At 39.4% G+C, this 21,079-nt stretch overlaps 1 protein-coding gene across 10 annotated transcripts in view; it reads left to right on the top strand.

The window, feature by feature from the left end:
- Positions 1-21,079, top strand: part of MLPH (melanophilin) — a 71,940-nt gene that overhangs the window by 9,053 nt on the left and 41,808 nt on the right. For all 10 annotated transcript variants that reach the window (XM_087919544.1, XM_087919542.1, XM_087919541.1 and 7 more), the window contains 4 exons: positions 12,171-12,392; positions 15,028-15,164; positions 18,666-18,704; positions 20,574-20,662. In XM_087919544.1, the coding sequence (XP_087775670.1) occupies positions 12,171-12,392; positions 15,028-15,164; positions 18,666-18,704; positions 20,574-20,662 (487 nt within the window). The remainder of the gene's footprint in view (positions 1-12,170; positions 12,393-15,027; positions 15,165-18,665; positions 18,705-20,573; positions 20,663-21,079) is intronic.

The raw sequence follows: 21,079 nt of genomic DNA, 5'->3' as shown, positions 1-21,079 counted from the left end.
CATTTTAATATGCGTTTCAAGCTGTTTTTTATTTATATTGAACCATATAAAAATATTATGGAATATAATCCAAATTATACCATCACAAATTATTTATTCATATTTATAATGTTGCTCATTTAATAAGCCCCCCCCCTCCCTCTCTCTCTCTCTCTCTTTATATATATATATATATATATATATATATATATATATGTGTGTGTATGTATGTATGTATGTATATATATTTGTTGGAAATTGGAAATATTTCCCATTGAAAAGTTGATAAGAACTTTTAGCGAAATATGATACTCAACACATTTGAATGCTGGAAAAATCTATAGCAGCCATTGCTTTGTTTCTGTACCCATGAGGGAGAGTGGAGAAAAATTTGAATGACTTATAGTAAGGTTTGATGTGTAAAAGCTTTGTTAGGTTTGATAGAGGCTTTGACTAGACTGGACACATTGCCATACAACAAAATATATGCTTTTCAGTGCTGGGTTTTCTCTTGAAAAGCTAACATCAGTATGGGAAATAAGAGGGGCGAATATTAAGAAAACAGGAAAGCCCCATTCAGCCTTGTTAAAGGTTTTATTTATTTTGTGGGAAGAGTCTGTAAGTGATTCATCAAAATGGGAGGCTCCTTAAAGTATACATTTATATTAATAACTCTATCCATAATCAGAAAAAATAAATATTTTCCTATGTCCATGGTGAGCAGACTGTACTCTTGAGTGGTTCAGGAAGAGGAACATTTTGGCCAAAATAAATGAGGGAATCATTATCGTCTAATCATTCTAAATCTCCCCAGAGGCAATTTGGACTTTGTATGTTCATATGGCAGAATAATTCAGAATGGATTCTTGTAACTGGCCCTCATAGGCCTTTCTCAAAAAACAGATGGATTATTCTTGCTATCTAGGCCTCTTTGGGCCTCTGGAAAGCTTCCCCTTTGGCTTCTACTGCCCACTGACTTCCACCTTTAAGATGGGCTTATGCTCTTCCTCACCCCCCCGCCTTTTTTTTTTTTTGAGAAAAGCAGCAACCTGAATTATAGACCCTAGGTGCTATATAGAATGCAGCTTGCTTATTTATTTATTTATTTATTTTTGTTTCACGTACCAGAGCCATCAAAATAGCTCACTGTATAGAATAAACATATGCAATAAAATCATAACCACAATAATGTCATAGTTTAGTATTAAAGATCCAAGAGTTAATGCCAGTGCAACATGTAGAGTACAAAATTAAAAAAAGTCAAGTCTGCTGAAATAAGAATCCTTTTATCTGTTGGCCAAATGTCTTGGCATGGCTCCTGCACACAGGGTCTGCCTTGCTACTAAAAACAAACTCTGGTAATGATGACTTTTTTGAGAGAAGATATTGTTTTCAACAGTCTCACCGAAATGATTAGGTTTTAGGACAGGGGTCCCCAATTTATAGGCCATGGCCCACCGCCAGGCCATGGCCTATTCACAACTGGGCTGTGTGAGTAGCAGCTGGCGCACATGCAGCCCCAATCACATGAGTGATGGGTGCCAGCACTCGCAGCCCTACTCGCAGTCCCGCCCGCACAAGCGTTGACGCGGCCCCACTTGTGCAAGCGGCATCCCAAAGGCTTCTCTTTTGTGTGAGTAGAGGTGTGCGTGTGTGCCAGCCTGCCGCTTTCGCAGGCTGGTTCCCCTCCACCCCAGCTGGGCCGCCAAGTCGCCTGCTCCCGATGCTTCAAAAGCGGAGTAGTGAGAGCAGAGGCTGGGTGTGACGAGCATATCCTGCTCAGCTTTGCTGACTCACTGAGGCTGCCTACGCAGGACACCCAATTTGCTTTTGGAATGTCAGGCAGCCTTGGTGAGTCTGAAGGAGCACGAAGCCACAGCCCCAAAGACTTCTCCTCATCAAAAACTGTTGCAAACAGACGAAAGGCTTTGGGGGAATGGTCTCTCACTGCTTCAGGCCTTCCGTCTTTTGCAAAAACTTTTGCCAGGAAGAAACCTGGAGCAATTGAGACTGCACTCCAAAGGCTTCTCTTCTATCTTGTGTGAATGGAGCTGTGTGCATATGCGCCAGCCTGCTGCTCATACAGCCCAGTTTTCCTCTCCTCCCCAGCCAGGCCGCCAAGTCACAAAGGTTGGGACCCGCTGTTTTAGGAAATAAGTATCACTTCAGCTGTGTCAAAAAATAGACTAGATTTCAGGAACCTTGGAAGTCTTTTAGTCCAACCTCTGCTCAAGATAGGAGATCTTATACCATCCCAGACAAATGGTTGTACAATCTTTTCTTGAAAACTTCCAGCAATGGAGCGCGTACAACGCTGGGAGACAAGGGGGCCTGCATAAGCGCACCGACGTGCCTACCATCCCTGTCCTATTTTTTTCTTTTTCTTATATGTATCCATTTCATGTATTCATAACTATGTTTATACTTATACCTGTTATCTTATAATGGCTTGACAAAATAAAATAAAATAATAAAATAAAATAATACATAAAATAATAAAATAAAATAAAATAAATAAAATAATAAAATAAAATAAAGTTGGCTAATTCCTGTCAGGAAATGTCTTCTTATATCCAGGTTTGAATTCCCTCTGATGAGCTTCTACCCTTTGCTTCTCTTCTGCCCTCAGTGCTTTGGAGAATAAGTCAACCCCGTCATCTCTGTGACAGACCCTCATGTACTTGAAGATAGTTAATCATGTCATCTCTTCATTAGACAAGATGTACTTAGTTGCCTTAACCTTAATTTAACTTAATCTGAATTTGAGAACAGTTCTCAATTGTGCTGAAATATCAAGAGACTATTGAGTAATAATAATTTATTAAACTTGTATGACATCTCGCAACAATCAAACAAAAAATTACAGTAAAAGCAATAAAAGATTAAAAGATGGCTAATGGGTTGAAGCTAGGGGTCTGTCTCCCTTATCCTTGCCAAAGGCAGCGAAGTGAGGAGCTATCCAAATCTCAGGGGGAAATCTCTCACAGGGTAAGTGCTGTTTACAGAGAAGGTGTGCTTTCAGGGCCCCAATAGATGACATAGGATGCCAAGTTTGCAGGATCAAATTGGCTGGTTAGATTGTTATCTACAGGCGGTCCTTCAGTTGACCACATCCTAGGCCATGTACTTTTTCCATCCTAATTGTAGCTATAAGCTTGATAAAATGAGGCCGAAATAGTGATGAAATGTAAGGTGTGAAGTGCCAGATTCCCCTACATAGAAGCAAGATTTTCTTGCAGCTTTTAAGCCAGACCCCTCCATTCATGCCCTGATCTACCAGAATTGGGTAGATGTAATGAATAAACAAATGTAGTGGTTCCCATCACATTTACTTAAGATGCAGAAGGTCTTTTCCATCTAATTATGGAGCCACTTAAATCAGTAGGATGAAATGAACTGGGTTTCATGAGTAGATAGATAATAGGAGCTTTCTTGAGTTACTCAAATAAATTATTTTCTATACTATAATAAAACTGAATAACCTCTTCATAGCAGAGCCTCCTTTTTTCATTAGGTTCTTTTATGCTGTAAAAAGTAGGTGCAAATGATTTGATAGATGTTATCTTACTACACAGAAAACCTACATTTTAAAAACAAACTGGTAATCAAATTGAAATTCAGCATTTATGAAATTATTCACATGTAACTCTTGCATACTTACTCTCCAAGGCTGCTCATTATGTAAACAAATGTTCTGTACAAACCTAGAATTACTTTATTGTGCTGATATCCATGGTCAAAACAGAGTTTCAAAATGCCACTTATTTAGGCATTGATACTTTTCATATGTATAAATGCTTAACTTCTATAGTTGCCTTGTTGAGCCCCTAAGTTAATCTCCTTTTTTGTCTGTGTACACAATGTATTTACTTATTTATTTGGTCATACTTCCAGACATTTGCAAAAACAGAAAAAGCAAACATCTCTGTGCAGTGTTGCTAGTTAATATACCACAGGAGCAACATTAATATCTATAGGAAAATTTTCCAGTTATATTTTCCAGTCCTACCCACCTGGAAATAAGCCATCAAGGACCTGTCCTACAGTACAAATACTACATTTCTTAATCATCACCTCAAAGACAAACAAAAGATGTTGTGTATTTCTAGCTGTGCTGAAAGCAAGCAGAAGTCTATCAGACAATCTGGCAGATCTGTGCTGGTAAAATCCAGCTTAAAAGTGTTCATTTATGTGAGATGTTGATTGGAATATATTTTTAGTTCCTACAAACTGAGATTACTATTCCATATTCCTTTACAGGGCAAAGATTTTGACTTCAGCACAGGCCAGGAAAGGAAGATTTAAAGCCCCCCTCCTCGCTTAAGTGCTGTTGACCCCTATCTAACTCTAAGCAGATGCTGATTATTTGTTGAGTATATTACTGTACATAGGCTTTTAACAATAAATCAGTTGAACCTTCATATGTGGACCTGCTCTTTCATGCCTGACAGCCACTGTGCAAATCCATTCTTCTGGATTTATGCTGAAAATACTCTACAGATGCCTAAACCACTATAAGAAAGAAATAGAGCTAACCACATTATTCTTAGTGAGTCTAAGTAGAATCCAGATTTTGTGACTCAGGCATATTCTCATTCAGCAATTAAGAACCATGAAGAGAAAGCCCCTAATTTGAATCTGACTTCTGCTAATATAGTCTAAGATGCTGTATTTTTTTACCCTTGGCCACCCACCATCTCAATAAACAAGACAAAGTTGATGATGACAATGATTGATGATGATGATGATAGTTTATCGCATAGGGCAATGATGACATCAGTAAAGTTTATGAACTTTTAAGTATTTGTTTTGCAGGGAAAGGTCACAAAAGACAGATTTACCAGATTTCTTCAGAGGGTGTTTGATTCATACTTTGAGATCTGTGGTTTTAGTGTAGGATGTAGATAATAATCATTCCATGGGAAACCCAATTTTTTCTCTCCTCAAGTCTAGATGACTAAGCTAAATAATGAATACAATTTCAAATGATACCCAAATGCAGTCTCTAGTTCCCACACATTCTTTAATGTGCTAAGCCACAGAGTTGGCACCAAACGAGTTAAAAAGCAAACGTAAATATCAGACCCAAGTGGAGGGATTGTTCCAGTGGCTTCATCTGTCTAAGTGTTTCTCACTCTTAGCAATTTTAGGAAGCCTGGACTTCAACTCTCAGAATTCCCCAGCCAGCAGGAATTAAAATCCACATATTTTAATATTGCCAAGATTGAGAAACACTCATGTGGAAATTGGGTGGAAATTGGAGCAGGAAAAGTTAACCCAGGGAGTATCTTCTGGAGCTGGATTTTTATTTTTATTTTTTGGTAAATTTTATTTGAGTTTTCACAGAAAAAAAATACAAATAAAACATCTTTTTTGAAAGTAGCGTAATCCCGGGTTACATTTCTTCGTATAGACACAAATTCAATTTCATGCTCATTTTTATGTTCTATTCCATATCTTATACTGTTTTGCGTTTTCTACATAGCTTCTCCCTTCTTTTAATTTTCTCAATTTTATTTTAATTATCTCATCTCAATTCAAATCATTATATTTGTACTTTTTGTCTGTCCTGTTTCAATTTCATATTATCTTTTCTCATTAAACGAAGTTTCTCCTGTAGTTACTGATTGGAGTATGACACCTTTGTATCTTTTAAGTTTATCCATTTAACTCTTATTTAGGCTTCAATATATACCTTAAAGTTTTAACATTCAATATAATACATAACTTCCATTCGGATTCTGCTTGGTACATTCTTAAAATACACACTATATTCTTTTTAAAAAGATTATAAATATATGTAATTAAAACAACACATTCCATTCCAATTCAATTCTATCATTAATGTTAATATTCATTAAAATCTTAACTTCTTTAACATTTCAATTAAATATCATACTTCTATGGGAACAGTTATAAACTTACCATGATTAATTCCCCCCTCTTTTCACTTATATTTTATAAAGCATTAACTAATTAAAATGTTCCTGTCCCTTCCTAATTCAATTTTCTCATTTATTTTATTTCATTTATTTTATTAACAAACATTTCACTAAATTACACAATTTTATCCCTCATTTTAATCATACATTGTTTCCAATTTTCTAAAGTTATTTCTATTACTACCATGTTTCTCCAACAATATGGCCTCCACCAATAGGAAGGCCCAGCATGTTTTATTGGCATAAAATCAAATTAATCCCCTCCCCCAAATTAAGGCCTATATTAAACATGTGAAATGGGGGGGAATGGCGGGGGGGCTTGCCGTTAGGAAGTACTTTTGTTGCATACCCTGATATGGTGCTGCCTGCATTGGTGGGGCATTTCGGATCGGGAGACCTTCCGCCACCATTGCTTTCCCTTCTCCCTTGCCGCCGCAGTATTTAGAGCAATGCCGCGGCATTTGGCGCCAGCCAGGGCTCCTCCCTGCAACCGGAGCCCTGTGGAGACACTCGGCTTCAGGCGCTCCTGCCACCGCCTTCCCTTTGCCTTCGAAGGTAAAGCCAATTCTTTTAAAAACGACACCCTACTACAACAAAGCCTCCCCTGCCCGAGAGGGCAGCCCAACCCCACGTGGGGAGGCAAATCTCCCAGGGCCGCAGTGCAGGATTGGCCCACCCTGGGAGAAGCACCCAGCCACCATCCCTGCCTGGCGCCAGGTAGAGCACGAAGAGCTTCACCTGGGGTGCCCAGCACAGCTGACAGGCGAGCCCTCCTTCCCAGCGGCAGAGCTCTTGCCAAGGCAGCGAGCGCCTCCCTGCCGGGCCCTCCGCTCATCCCACCAGGACCGCGCCGGAGCTGTGCGGGCTGAGCAGAGCTGGGAAAGCGAGCCGCGGGTGCGCGCCCGCCTGCCAAGCGAAAGAGCCAGGCCGACCCAAGCTTGGCTTCCTTCCCAAGTCCCTTCAGCCTGAACCCGAAGGGGCCACCAGCAGAGGCTGCCCGTGGCAGTGATAGCGCCCACCCATCTGTGGACAGGGAGGCAAGGCGACGGCCTGCACCGCATCCTCCTCTGAGCTGAGCCCCACCGAGCCAGCGCCTCTGCCTGATGCCCGTTCCGCTGCAGCGTTTGGAGTTGCCAGCGCATTTGGTGATGCATGGGGATGGGGACGGGCTGGGCGAGGGGTGGAAAGGATGGGGGGCTTCGGGCTCTCCGACGGCCAGGAAAGCAGTGCTGCCATTACCTTGCCTCCCTGTCCGCGGACGGGTGGGTGCTGTCACTGCCTCAGGCAGCCTCTCCCAGTGGCACCTTCAGGTTCACGCTGGAGAGACTTGGGAAGGAAGCCAAGCTCAGGTCAGCCCGGCTCTTTTGCTTGGCAGGTGGGCGTGCACCCACGGCTCGCTTTCCTGGCTCTGCCCAGCCTGCACGGCTCTGGAGTGGCCCTGGCGGGATGAGCGGAATGTCCGGTGGGGAGGCACTCGCTGCCTTGGTGAGAGCTCTGCTGCTGGGAAGGAGGGCCAGCCTGTCAGCTGCGCTGGGCGCCCCAGGCGAAGCTCTTCACGCTCTGCCTGGTGCCAGGCATGGATGGCGGCTGGGCGCTTCGCCTGAGGTGGGCTGATCCTGCGCTGCGGCCCTGGGAGATTCGCCTCCACACGTGGGGTTGGGCTGCCCTCTCGGGCAGGGGAGGCTTTGTTGTAGTAGGGCGTCGTTTTTAAAATAATTGGCTTTACCTTCAAAGGCAAAGGGAAGGCAGCGACAGGAGCGCCTAAAGCCAAGTGTCTCTGCTGGGCTCTGGTTGCAGGGAGGAGCCCTGGCTGGCCACACGTGGCTGCGCCAAACACGGCAGCGTTGCTTTAAATGCCATGGCAGCAAGGGAGAAGGAAAAGCAACGGTGACGGAAGGTGTCCTGATACGAAGTGCCCCACCAACGCCAAGGTCAACATCCAAGCTGTTGCTGCCTGCCCACCCGAGGATGCCAGGGGGAGGGAATTAAGTCACCCCCGAAAAGTCGGCCTAGCCATTTTTTCGGGGGTCAAAAAAAAATAAGGCCCGGCCTTATTTTGTGAGAAACACGGTAATATAACAATACAATCTGATGTACCTTTACATTATCCCTTTTTCAGTTAAGTTTTCACCCATTATCTCTAAATAGGCTCTGTTTCTCTATACCTTGTTTCGGTCCTTTGTAACTTCTTTTCCTTTCCTTCTTCCCTCTCTTCTTCTCTCTCCCCTTTTTACCCCCTTGTCTCTCTACCTCTATTTCCCTATTCTGTGTTCCCCTCTTCTATTGCTTTCCAGTATTATACTTATTTTTTGAATTATTTTTCTTTTCTTTGGTTGTTTTTTTAAGTCTTAAATTCTTCTCTTTCCCCCCTTTCCTTTTTCTTCCCTACATAGAATGACTTGTTCATTAAAGAGGGCTTCTTCTTTGTCCCAGTCTTCTTGTTTTGCAGACGTTTCTTGTTGTTTTTCATAGTTCCAAATCTCAATTTCTAAGAATTGAAAAACAAAGCCAAAAGAACCCCTCCCTTCTTGTGCATCTTCTTTATACTTTTTAAGTTCCATTTTCAATTCATCCAAAAGTAGTGCCATTGTATACATTTTTAAACAACCACCCGATCAATTTTAGTCCTTCAAATGTAATAACCAAGAATCCAAAGATCACCAAGTAATCCAAATACACACAAGCTGTTTCTTTTTGCTTTTTTTTCACTTTCTCTTCCTGAGGTTCTACTATTTAGTTGCCAAGTTTCAGTTAAAATGTATCTTTTAGAAGTCTTGTTGAAGTTTTACTGTAGATTCCTTTCAATTCCAGGCAGTCTCCTCCCTCTTTCCAGATCCTGCCCTTTTATTCCTTTTCTCTCCTTTCCTGCTTATAAAAAGTTTTTTAGTGTCCAGAAATCTTAATTATCCCTTTGACATTTTCTTTTATTTTCAGCTTAATTGCCTGTTGATGTCAAAGCGGATTTTTCCAATTTCCTATTTAAGTCTCTTAGTTGTTAGTATAGGGAAAGGGAGAGAAAAAAAAAAAAACCAAACCTTTCCCTTTTCACTTTCCCTCGCTGCTTCAGACTTCTTTGGGAACGATGTTATTTTTTTGTAACTTTAAATTCCAGGGTACCTTAGTTGTTGCTTTTGCAATTTAACCCGGTCAGCCAAAACTTTCACTTCTTATCTTCCTCTTGCACATTCTTTTCCGGTCAAGTTCTTTGAGGTGGCCATTTCTGACCACCGCTGCAACTGCCTTCGGGAGAGGGAGTAATGGCCAGCTGAGGAGGAGAGATGCAGCTCTCCTCAACCCTGCTGGCAGTCTCCCCCCCTCTTCACCACCTCTACTGGGTGGCTTAGCCCCAAAACCAGCTGGCTTGGGGCGCTCCAGCGGCAAGCCCAGACCGAAACCGCGCAATCGCAGATTTCTGTCTGTCACCAAAGAAGCTCAAACCAGATGTTCCGGAGCTGGAATTTTTATGGTCCCTTCTCTGCTTGCTATCTCTTCAAGAGGTGACAAATTTCTGGACATCTGGCTCCAATCCTCCAGTTGTATATCATGTGTAGGCTATACAGATTCAATATAAGATTTAATATATTCAGGTTATATCAAAAAGGATTACTTGTACCGATTTCCCCTCCCTTCTTCTTCCATTGAAGAATGGCAGATACACGGATTCCCTTTCCCTTTTAGTGTACTGAAGCCAGAGCTTAAAAGTAATTCAAAATCTATGCAGAATTACATATATGCAGATTCTTTGTGATTTTGAGAGTTCAGCTTTACATGCACAGCTTGATGGTACCTGCCCAACCTTTGCAAACCTTGAAAAGTTAAATTGAACCTGGATACAACTTAGGAGATGACTAGGAAATGCCAGGTTTGTACACTATCTTAAAAAAAAAAAAAAACCAGAAAGCCGAAGCAAACCATTCTCATTTTCTTACAGAAAAAAACTAGATAGATGTAACCATTAAGTCATTAGAAGTATAGTATTTGGAGAAACAATATGAAAATGTTAGAGTGTTCTTGCTATAAGAAATGTGGAGTGTGTGCTTGGAATGAATTATGTTGTTGTAGGATTCTGTGGAAATTTTTTTTACAGGAAATCTCTTTATTCAGTTGATACCATAGAATAACAATAACACAGTGTAATGTAATCCCTGTATCCAAGAAATCAGATTCAGTCAGTAGCTTTGTTTAAAGGTTACAGCATGAATATAGAAGTTCAACTGTCATGAAGGCAAGAAAGGATGATTCTGTCTTCTGAAAATGGCTCATAGGTGGGAGGGTAACCACTGCATTCCTGTGTTGTGACTCCAAATGACAAAGCCATTCCAAAATGTTATTGTAGGGTCTAGAACAACTTGCCTCACTGCCATCATTTGCCACCGCCAACAGATCATTAAGTGTTTTTGATAGTACTGATTACAATCAGACAACTCGGCGCAGTCAGCTCGCTGCAGCCAGCTTGCCATCACCAAGTCACCTCTGCCTATTCACTGCCACCAAATCGGCGTAGGACAACTCCACATTGTCAGCTCACTGCGGCCTGCTGGAGGGAGAGCCGGGCAAGCGAGCGAGTGATGGACAGAGCATTGGCCAGCCTTTTTTTCCCCCACCCCTGCTGCCTCTCTGTGCTCTTCCCTTCTGCTCCCTCAGTCTCTTGCCCAGCTTTGCCTCCAGCTGTCCACGGCGAGCCTCTATGGTGAGTTAGCTGTGTGAGTTGTCCTGCAGCGACTTGGTGATGGCTAGGTGGCTGCGATAAGCTGGCCCTGCCAAGCTGTCCACGCTGAGTTGACCCATTGTAGTCAGTACTATCAAAAAGAGTTAGAGATCCAGCAGGATCCATGTATTAGTATTTTGGAAGAGAGAAATAAGGAAAGTATTAGATCACAGGTATCAAACTTGATTGTATCAAACTCGATCGCGTCACATGACGTATCGTGATTTTTTTTTTACCTTTGCCAGGGTGGGCATGGCCTGCATAGGCCCGCAGGCCGCCAATTTGAAACCCCTGTACTAGATTATCCCATCCCATTATCTTCCTTAAATGCATCTTGGATCAGTTTCATCCAGAATCATAGAAGACTTTAGAGCTTTTTAAGAGCATTCCCCCAAGTTGATAAATTGACTTTTTTTGCACCAGATTCTAACGCTGGTAACTATGGCCTCCCATCCATATCATTTCAAATAATTTTTCTATAATTGTGATTAGGAAAGAACAGATATCTCTCTCCAATCTAATCTCCCCCCTCCCCAGCAAAAGCGTGAAACAAAAACAATGGATATTTGCTGAGTATCGTTTCATGGTTTCTTTTCATTACCAAGTATATGGACATGCTCCAGTAAATGCTGTTGCATCCTTCCTATTCAGCATTGCAAAAATGAAGATACAGCTAACAGAGCAGGCTATGTCATGTGGCAGTCAAAGGCCGAGGTAGAGAAGCGTGAAAAAGTGCCTGAATCGTAACATGGAAATGCTAATGTTAGAGGCAGGGAGTGCGCTTGGATGGTAGGTTGGAGATGGTCCTTGAAGTCATGAGTTCTCAGTGTCATCTCCCTTGTGCTCTCCTGGAGCTTTTAGTTGGACTAATAGTTTCTACTATTTGCCCCTTTCCTCTCCCCAGACAAAGAGAAGGCAACAGGAAGTGGGTATAGAGCAGGGGCTCAGTCAGAAGATCAATATAAAAGAATGTATTTGGCAAATAAATAAATGAAGCAGTTTGGGAGGAAGTAAATTTAAGAGGGGATGGTATGAAATAGATTTTCAGTAGGACCCAAGGAAAAAGAGAGGCAACGTTTTAATTCTTTTCTTAAAAGCCTTCAGAGGTAGATACAATATGTACACCATACCTTCATATGCAGAGGTTGGGAAATCCTGGTACTATCAATCTATGAAAATTATGATCCTCTCTGTTTAAGGGGAAAAAATGAACAAAATTTAAACTGTAGGTTGCAGAAAGCTGCCCACTGCTGCTCTGTTTCATATAGGGAATTTGAATTTTAAGTGCCCCATTAAGAATGAATAATTCACCTTCTCATATTTTTATCTGATTAAATATCAGAAGCTTTTGTGATACCATTTACTTAAATATACAATATTGACATTATTAATTTTATTATTACTGATTCATTTATTATGGCCACTCACACTAGAAGACTCTGGAAGGCTTGCAGTATTGAGAAATGCATGCCTGTATGTGAGTGTGAGTGTGTGTGCTGAGTGATAAGCAGATGACAGTGTTTATTTATTTTTCCCCAAAGGGATCTGAAATGCAAAATTGAAAAAGAAAGCACTAAGCGGGAGCTATTGTCCGATCAATCTCACCTCAACGAAACATTTTGTATCCATTGCCTGCAACCCTTTAAGTTTCTACTGAACAGCAAACGCCAATGCTTGCACTGTCACTTGTACATATGCAAAGGTTGTAGCCAGTACAACAAAAAGGAGCAAAGTTGGATGTGTGATCCATGCCGCCTAGTGAGGTAAGTAGGCTAGACATGAGTTTTGTTATCTCCTTTCTTTATTACAATTCTGACTAGACATTAAGCAGTAACTTTCTTAAACTTGTTAATTTCTCACGTGAAGCATAGTTTTCATGACTTAGCAAGTCTTACAAAGAAAACTGTGTTTCGTTTAGTTAGTTTTTGTTCATTTGAATTTACCTCCTATTAGTAATATCTATACCTAGAACTGAGAACTAATTATGATGAGAGAAAAATTATGAAAAAAATTATGGTGATGGATTACAAACCGTACCCTTTTATCCTTGTGGTCCAATGCTGAATGCAGCTACATAAAATTTGTGTCATGTTACAAAGTATGTTTCATCACTTGTTATCCCTTTTCTCTGTGGACATCCATGAGAGTAGAAATTAGAGGAAGGAATGGATTGTGGGGAGCAGGGGAGAGACTTATCTCATTATTAAAAGAAGGAGACTCTAAAACTATAATTATTCAGAAGACACAACACATAGGTTTATTTCTTGGATATTTATTGTAATAGCCTTGTAAATACCATATTTTTCGGTGTATAAGACGCACTGCACCCCTCCCCTCCGAAGTGGGTGGAAATATCTGTGCGTCTTATACAGGTAATGTTGCTGAAGCCCCGCCCATCTGCCAGCCCCCACCCTTCGGCCTCTGCCTCCCAGCAATTTGTCTCCTTGCAGCAAACAGTCTGGTCAGCTTTAGCACAACCTGATGAGCACAAGCAGCTGGTTATCTGTTGGATCGGCCTCCAGATGATCAGCTGTTTCAGGCTGCAGGGATCACCTATTGCTGCCTCTGCACGCCCCATTTTTGGCCCATTCTGGGCGGCAGGGATCGGAATGGGTGGAAAACGGGGTGCCCTGAGGCCAAAAACAGGGTGCGCGGAGGCAAAAAATGGGATGCAGAGGCATGGGTCAAGCGGAGGTGGCAATAGGCTATGGCAATCCCTGCAGCCTGAAACAGCTGATCATCAGGAGGCTGATCCAACTGACAATCAGCTACTTGTGCTCAATCAGGCTGTGCTGAAGCTGACCAGGCTGTTTGCTGTTTGCTGCCTGGAGTCAAATTGCTCAGAGGCAGAGGCAAAGGCAGATTTTTTTTTTCTTGTTTTCCTCCCCAAAAGCTAGGTGCATCCTATATTTCGGAGCATCTTATAATCTGAAAAATACCATAAATTATGCTGAAAGATAGTGATTCCTGCAAAGATAACAGTAAATTGAGACACCATTTTCTTTCTTTTGTTTTAGCTCCATGTACTCATCTAAAAGCAAATTAGCTTGAAGCTGCTTTCTTTCCCATTCTTATGAGAGTTTGATCCACTTTCTAGATTGGCAATTATTTAACATTATGTTAAAAATGTTTAAAAATATATGTGTAATGCAGTATTTTTAAAAGTTAAATGTGCAAAGATAAGAGCTGTGCTTTATCTTGTCCTTGTTTGGTCTTTTAAAATTCTAAAACAAAAGTAAAAACCTTTAAAATCTTATTTTCATGGATTTTCCACTGTTTATGGCCATTACTTCTGTTTTATCTGCCTCTTCTGCTATACTTTAGCAACCATTTTCTTGTTGTTTCTTACTTCCTTGACCGTCAAAAACTAGCAATACCAAGTAACTAATCAGATTTACCCTAATTCCTATAGCAATATCATTGCCATGATAGTCCTTAATGAGTATTATTCATATGATGATCTATATAGAATCACCCAGATCATATGAATAATCCTTATTAGTTAAGGACCATTCCTTATCTAAAGAATGCCAAATCTGGCACATTCTTTAGAATTTTTCTGAACAATGGCTTCTCCTTTCTGACTCAATACCACATTATCCTATTTCAAAACTAAAGAAATTCTCTTTAGCTAGAATAATTTTGAGAAAATATAGCCTTATGCTTGCATTATTCATACATAGATAACTAATGCATTGTATCAAAAAACCTTAAGCTTGATACATGTAACTTGAGCCAAAAGTGTGAAGAAAAATGAGAGTAACTTGGTTGTTTAAAGAGGGTCCTCTTAAAATGAGAACAGTCAACATGTGAATTGTATTTATTTATTTAATTAATTTTTATGTTACCATATTCCCTTTAAGGCAACTTTCGGTGGCTTACAGGTTATGTTGGTGTTGGAACAAATTCAAGAACAGCAGGATCCTGTTTTTTCTAAATATATATATTGACGGTGCTTGGGTTTATTAGTTATATTTAAAAGCATTATCATTTTCTAGAATAAGAAAAAAAGAAAGAATAGGACAGGGACGGTAGGCACGTTGGTGCGCTTATGCACGCCCCCTACAGACCTCTTAGGAAAGGGGGTGAGGTCAATAGTAGACAGTCTAAGGTTAAAGTTTTTGGGGTTTGGGGAAGAAACCACAGAGTCAGGTAGAGTATTCCAGACACTGACCACTCTGTTGCTGAAGTTGTATTTAATGCAATCAAGTTTGGTGCGGTTAACCTTGAGTTTGTATCTATTGTGTGCTCTTGTGTTATTATGGTTGAAGCTGAAGTATTCATTGACAGGTATTTTCAGTCTTCTTCACTAAAACCAATTGGAATATTTTAACTGATAGAAGATGTGGAAGAATCGATCCTGGCTAACATGTCTATTGTCTCTCATCTCTTGGGCAGGATTGTCAAAACTGGATCACTGGAATGGTATTATGAACATGTCAGAACTCGTTTCAAGCATTTTGGAAGTGCTAAGGTGATGCGATCTCTCTATGGAAGGATGTCGCATGGACAGAAAACAAACTTTACTTTACTTGGTATGAGCAATGGTCTCACTGAGATCTTCTCAGTAAATTTCTTAAGAGAACTTGGAAGATTCAATAAACCACTGGATTCCGAGTTAAATAGCACATCACTATAATTATCTCTGAATAATTGCAGTCTATTTCCATATATTACATTACTCTCAGGCCAAAGAATGTGGTTTTCCAGCTGGTTTGATCCCCATCAACTTTGTTTTAGAAAGTTAATCACCACTAGGAAATGGTTTGGAAATAGTGAGTTGGAATGAGGTATTTGATAGTTATTTCATTCTAAAATTAGGGATATTCATTTGAAAGTAAAAAAGACCCACTATTCTAAAGATAGTAATATGAAAAAATGGAAAGAATAAGTTGTTTGTAACAGTGAAAATACCAACTAAGTGTTTGATGGTCTTTCATATTTTCCAGCATCCAGACTGGTTATTACGTGCCAGGAGAGATACTGTTAATATATGGAGAGATAATGTAATAATGATTATATAATGTCCCTTTCTTGATTGCTCCAAATAAAGCTTTGTGACACTGTCATACTACCTCCAATATAGTAATTGAGAGAGTAGTTATGAGTGCCATAATTATCTTTTACCTATCCTTTTGATTAGTAAAACTAGGAACATTCTGTTCTAAAGAATCATTGATTTCTACCGTCTATTTTTCGCAATGACCACAGAATAATCACCAGAAATAATGCAACAGACAATTGTATCAAAAATATACTTGATTGATAAGCAGGAGTTTCTAATCAAACCATAAGGAGTTATCATTATTATGCTATGCTTTTTTTATTGAAGGGAAGCATGCTTCTGTTGTTAATATAGCAGTCCTCTATATCAGGGGTCTCCAATCTTGGTAACTTTAAGACTTGTGGACCAAAGCTGGCTGAGGAATTCTGGGAGTTTGAAGTCCATAAGTCTTAAAGTTGCCAAGGTTGGAGACCCCTGCCCTATATGGTGCTTCAGTTCCCAAGGGAAGTAAATGCTTCAGAGAATGTGACAGTGCATATATAGCTCCATCATAGAAGCTGCACAATCCAGGGAAATGCATTTTAATTTAAGAAATTTAAAACAGATCTGTGCACTTGAAAGCATGTTTTCCCTTGAATCCAAAGAATTGCACAGCCCAATTGATAATATGTTTTTAGAACCCTGGTATGGTTTTAGAACTGAAAATGTCACAGATAATCAGGGCTTAAATTGGGTGAGAGGGTAGTAGGGATATAACACTGCTAGTAAACAACCTAGTATTATGGAATTGGATTAGAGTAAATTTATTCTTCATATGATGTACTTCATACTATATATTTAAAAAATTTGCTTCTGTAAAAGCCTTAAGGATTTGTATCCTTTTTGTTTAAATAGCCACAAAAGAATTGTCATATGTCTGTGTACAAACATTTCTGGAACTTTACTTGTGGTTATTTTCTTTCCAGTTATGGCTCTTTGGATCCAATTCAGAATTTCATTATCTTAGTCAGAACGCACTGACTTTCTGCTGCTTTCTTGGGACACATTAACTCCCAATGTCTTTCCTTTAACACATTCTTCAGTATGGTCAGAGTTTTCTCAAAGCTATGTATTTTTGTTTAGTGAACATCCTATTTCTTGTTTGACACTTGCTTGTTGTATTCATCATCTCTCATGTCATAGATAAGCTTCATGAACATTCTGATAGTTTTATATATTTAAGCTTCTTAGAAATTCTAAAATGAATTAGAATTAAAAAAAATGTAAGAGTCTAAATTCATGATTTGGCAATACCAGTTCTAAGGAAATAAAAATGTCACAAAAAATAAACATTTTTTTTTTTAGAATTCATCAGTATGGGACTATAGAAAAAAAAGTACGATCTGGAAATAGCAGATGTGAAATATTGCATCTTTTGACGAGAGGGCATACATATTTTACTAAATGAACAACAAATCAATAACTAAATATTACTAAATGAAATAAATGAGAGCTGGTTTGGAGTAGTAGTTAAGGTAGCAGGATAGAAACTGAGAGGCCCTGAGTTTTAGATCCACCTTAGGCATAAAGCCAGCTGGGTGACCTTGGGCAAGTCATATTCTCTTTGCCCTCGGATGCAGACTCTGGCAAACAACTACCCTTGCCAAGGGACTTCACCAGGCAGTCTCTGGCAGTTGGATACAATTGAACAGAAGGAAGTGGCGGGGGGAAAGCCTACTGACTCAGCCAGGTCTGAAGCTCAGACAGAAAATGAAAACCCATATATAGGCATAAACCAGCTTAAACTGGCCCTCTTCCACTGTCCTTTATCTTCTCCCTCTTTTAGTCTGTGTATTAACAAGTATCAGCATTTAGGTCTTATAAATGCTGTAATTCTCATTCACTTGAATGCAGGTTGAAACTCTTTTATGGTCAAGGACATAGTCACCCCCTTTCTATATGGTTGAAATTTGTTGGGGGGGAAATCTATCATAGCCATAAGATAGAAAATTTTATTATGGTCTGAATGAAAATTTAGCTGCATTGTGCCTGAGAACTAACATTTGGAAACCTTGAGGAAATTCAGCTAAAATTCAAGAGAGTATTCTGATTTGGATTGGATTTACAGTTGTATCCTTCATGATGTACTTCTTTAAAATGACTTCACAATAATTGTATATAACAATTCTGAAACATTGTAATAATTTTCAATACATACTTCCTGGGAAGTTCTGCAAATCCCCACATCTTAAATTTGCCAAATCATGCTTTTATATTGTTGTTTATAAAGTTGCCTATCTCACCAGAAGTGACTGCGACATCCAAAAATCAAATAAAATCACAATATAAAAGCATTCATTATAATATAGAAAATATAAATATAAAATATAAACAATAATGATTAAAAATAGAAAATCATCCAAAAGTGAAGTATACAAACCACAAACAGAAAAAAAATATAACAACCACATTTCACCCATTATAAGGAAACTACCTTAAAATGTCACTGGTTCTCTAGGACCCCCAAACCCTTGTCATAGCCAACCTTAAGGGCCCTTCTTGAATATTAACAGTGATGAAGGAAACCAAAATTTGAAGGGAAAATATTCCATAAGGTGGGTGATCCCTACTCTGCCTCCTGGCACCATCAGATGTAGGTCCCTCATAGATTCAAGTTTGAAAAAGTCAGATAATCTGTCCTTTTGTCATTCTGATAATTTATTTTGCTAAATCAACAGGCTTTGAGAAAGGCTGGCACAATTAATTATATGAGTGTGTTTAGGGGGTGTCTCTCTTATTCTTGCACATATTTCATGGTGCAGGAGCAATCAGTGGAATGCAGCAATGTCCCTATCACATTCCAAGTTTGCATAATTATTAACTGTTTAGCACATTCTTTTAATGGTTTGTACGCCATTTCACAGATACATAAAAGGCTGCTATTTTCTATTGCTTTTTGTTGATTAGCTATGAACTCTGATAAATGTAATTGACCCTACATCATGTTTACTTTAAAGTCTGATTTAAAATAGCTTAATTTCTTTTATTCTAGGTCTGAGTGGCAGAATACATAGCTTGCCAGATGTCACCAGTAAGTTGCTTTTTTCATGGCCATGTACAAATTCTTTAGACCTTAAAATAGTGTTGTCCTTTTGAAAAAATCTTGAAAATTGAGTCTCTTACTATTCCAGATTTCAGACATTGAGTCTGTACTGTAGGCAGGAATTCATCCATTCAAAACAAACAAACAAAAAACCCCAAAACCCTAGAAATGGGCATGAGATGTTGATGTCCTGAGTAGAAATGGGACAAAAACTGTAACATTGCCTTTGAGTTGATGATTTATACAGACACATCAGTTCAATTTTTGGGGGCATGATACAGAAGTGATTTGCCCTTAGTCACTTCCAAGATGTAGCTTGCTAATGCAAAACAGGACTTTAAGGAAACAGTGCTCTTTTAAGAAAATAGCTTTGGCGGGGAGGGGGGAACCATTTGAGAATTGGACCAAAAGGCCATTCCATTCGCAGCAATTGAAGTGTGAAGTATTGATTCCTTGATTGAGATTGTTCCATGTCTTTGTTCCTAATTTCTTAAGTGTGTCATCATAAACATATTGTTTAAGCTGTTATTGTATCATTACCTGTTGGTTCCGAGATCTGATCTTTGTTTTAAGTTTTCTTGTTTTATTTTAAATTGCTTCATCTTCCTTGCAGTTTAGTTCAGTTTTGTTCAGCAAATGATTCATTTCATTTTTCTCCTTTTTTTCCATTCAGAGTTTTCATTAAATTTCTTCCTTTCTCTTAATTTCTCATTCCTCTCTACCCACCCCAAAGCAACCCAACATATTATTTGGAAATCAGTTCTCTTTCTGGAGTTCCTTCCATTTAACCAGAAATCTTTTACTTATCAACTGGCTACAATGGTTTTCCAGAGAACACTGGTTTAACATGTCTTCAAATTATGTCCTCAAACAACCTAGGTACAGGCACTTTCTGGTTAAACAATCAAAAGTCACAGAAGTATAGCTTAAAATTCCTAAACATATTTCAATGAATCTTGGCAGGATGCATTCCCTCATGCACTTTAATGTGTCTGAAAAAATCCAAGTCTATTATAAGATAAAATTTAGAGCTGTTTATGTTGTTCCATACTTGCCAAGGGAACAAAAAATAGCTCAATTTCTGAATCTCATTTTGGATTTGTCTCAAAGTAGATAGACTGACTCCAGTTGAGCCCTGGTCAAACTGAGACAAATCTCAATGGAATCCTGTGGTCTGTTGTGGATCACTATAAGTGGTCAGAAAACTATACAGTATATACAATCACCTTGAGGAATGTCCTGTTTTTTTTCTGATAAAATTTCAACATTTAACATCATTAATTTTAGATGATAATGTGCAACATTAAATTTTAACATTAATTACAATCCATAAAGAGTCACCCTATAATATAACCAGTCGCTGTGAATATCATGTGTCAATACTATCATGAGATGTAAGGGCCTCTTTATGGGTAGAGTTTAATGAATACTAATAAGTGGTACCACCAAGAAGACCTCATGTGGTTATTACAGTGGTCTGACTAATCTACAGTGGGAGAAAATGATATCCCAGGTATGCTGCCTTCCAAATTGCTTTCATTTGTCAGCCTAACTAGCCAACAGCACAAGGACAAGTGCTTTCAACAGTGTCTTTATATGAGAATACTTTTCACTAGCTGTTGCTTGCAGGACAATTGTAAGAAGGGCATTCAATGGAGCAGATGACAGTAAATGAGAAGTCAAATTATTATTAGGAATGCATATACAGCAATATCAGTTTCTAAATCAGTGAAATGAGGATGGCAGCAATTGAACCTGACATCTTCTGGAATGTAAAATGTGGTCTGTAACTGAGCTGATAGCCCCTCTGATCAACATATGTTTGTTTGCATATATGTATGTGTCTTTCTTATCCAGGTGATTATCACTTGTACAGAAATAATGAGAGTGAGGAAGGGGAAACAAGTGATGATGTGGATGGAGCAGAATCTGAGTCTTACGCCAGGGTAAGGATAATTCATGCAATTTTTTTTTCCATGCATGTTTTACACAATGTGTAACTTCATTGTTAAATCATATCACCCTTTCTTTTCCTCACTGCGCCCCCTCCCCCCATGAGATTATCTGGGAAAAGGTGCTTCTTTTTACTGTAGCTTTCTGACAAATCTCTCTTGGTTTTGAACAGTCCAAACAAGAGTCCTAGTAACTCCGATACATTTCCAGAAATGTGCTCGTGCATGTCTGGATTCTCAAGGAAGGAATCTTTCCTAATGTCTTCTTTCAAGATATTTATTTTTATTACTCACCTACAGCCCTGATATTCCCAGGTTTAAGCAATGCTTCTTGCAGTTTAATCTCCTGAGTTAAGATCAACCAGGTGTAACCACCTGCAGAGGCCTGGTGAAAACGAGGAATATCTTGGC

This window comes from Pseudonaja textilis, chromosome 1, assembly GCF_049901715.1.
Source record: "Pseudonaja textilis isolate UNSWEBS1 chromosome 1, rPseTex1.2, whole genome shotgun sequence".
Taxonomy (NCBI): domain Eukaryota; kingdom Metazoa; phylum Chordata; class Lepidosauria; order Squamata; family Elapidae; genus Pseudonaja; species Pseudonaja textilis.
Note: the sequence above shows the minus strand (reverse complement) of the source record. Positions and strands in the feature narration are given on the sequence as shown.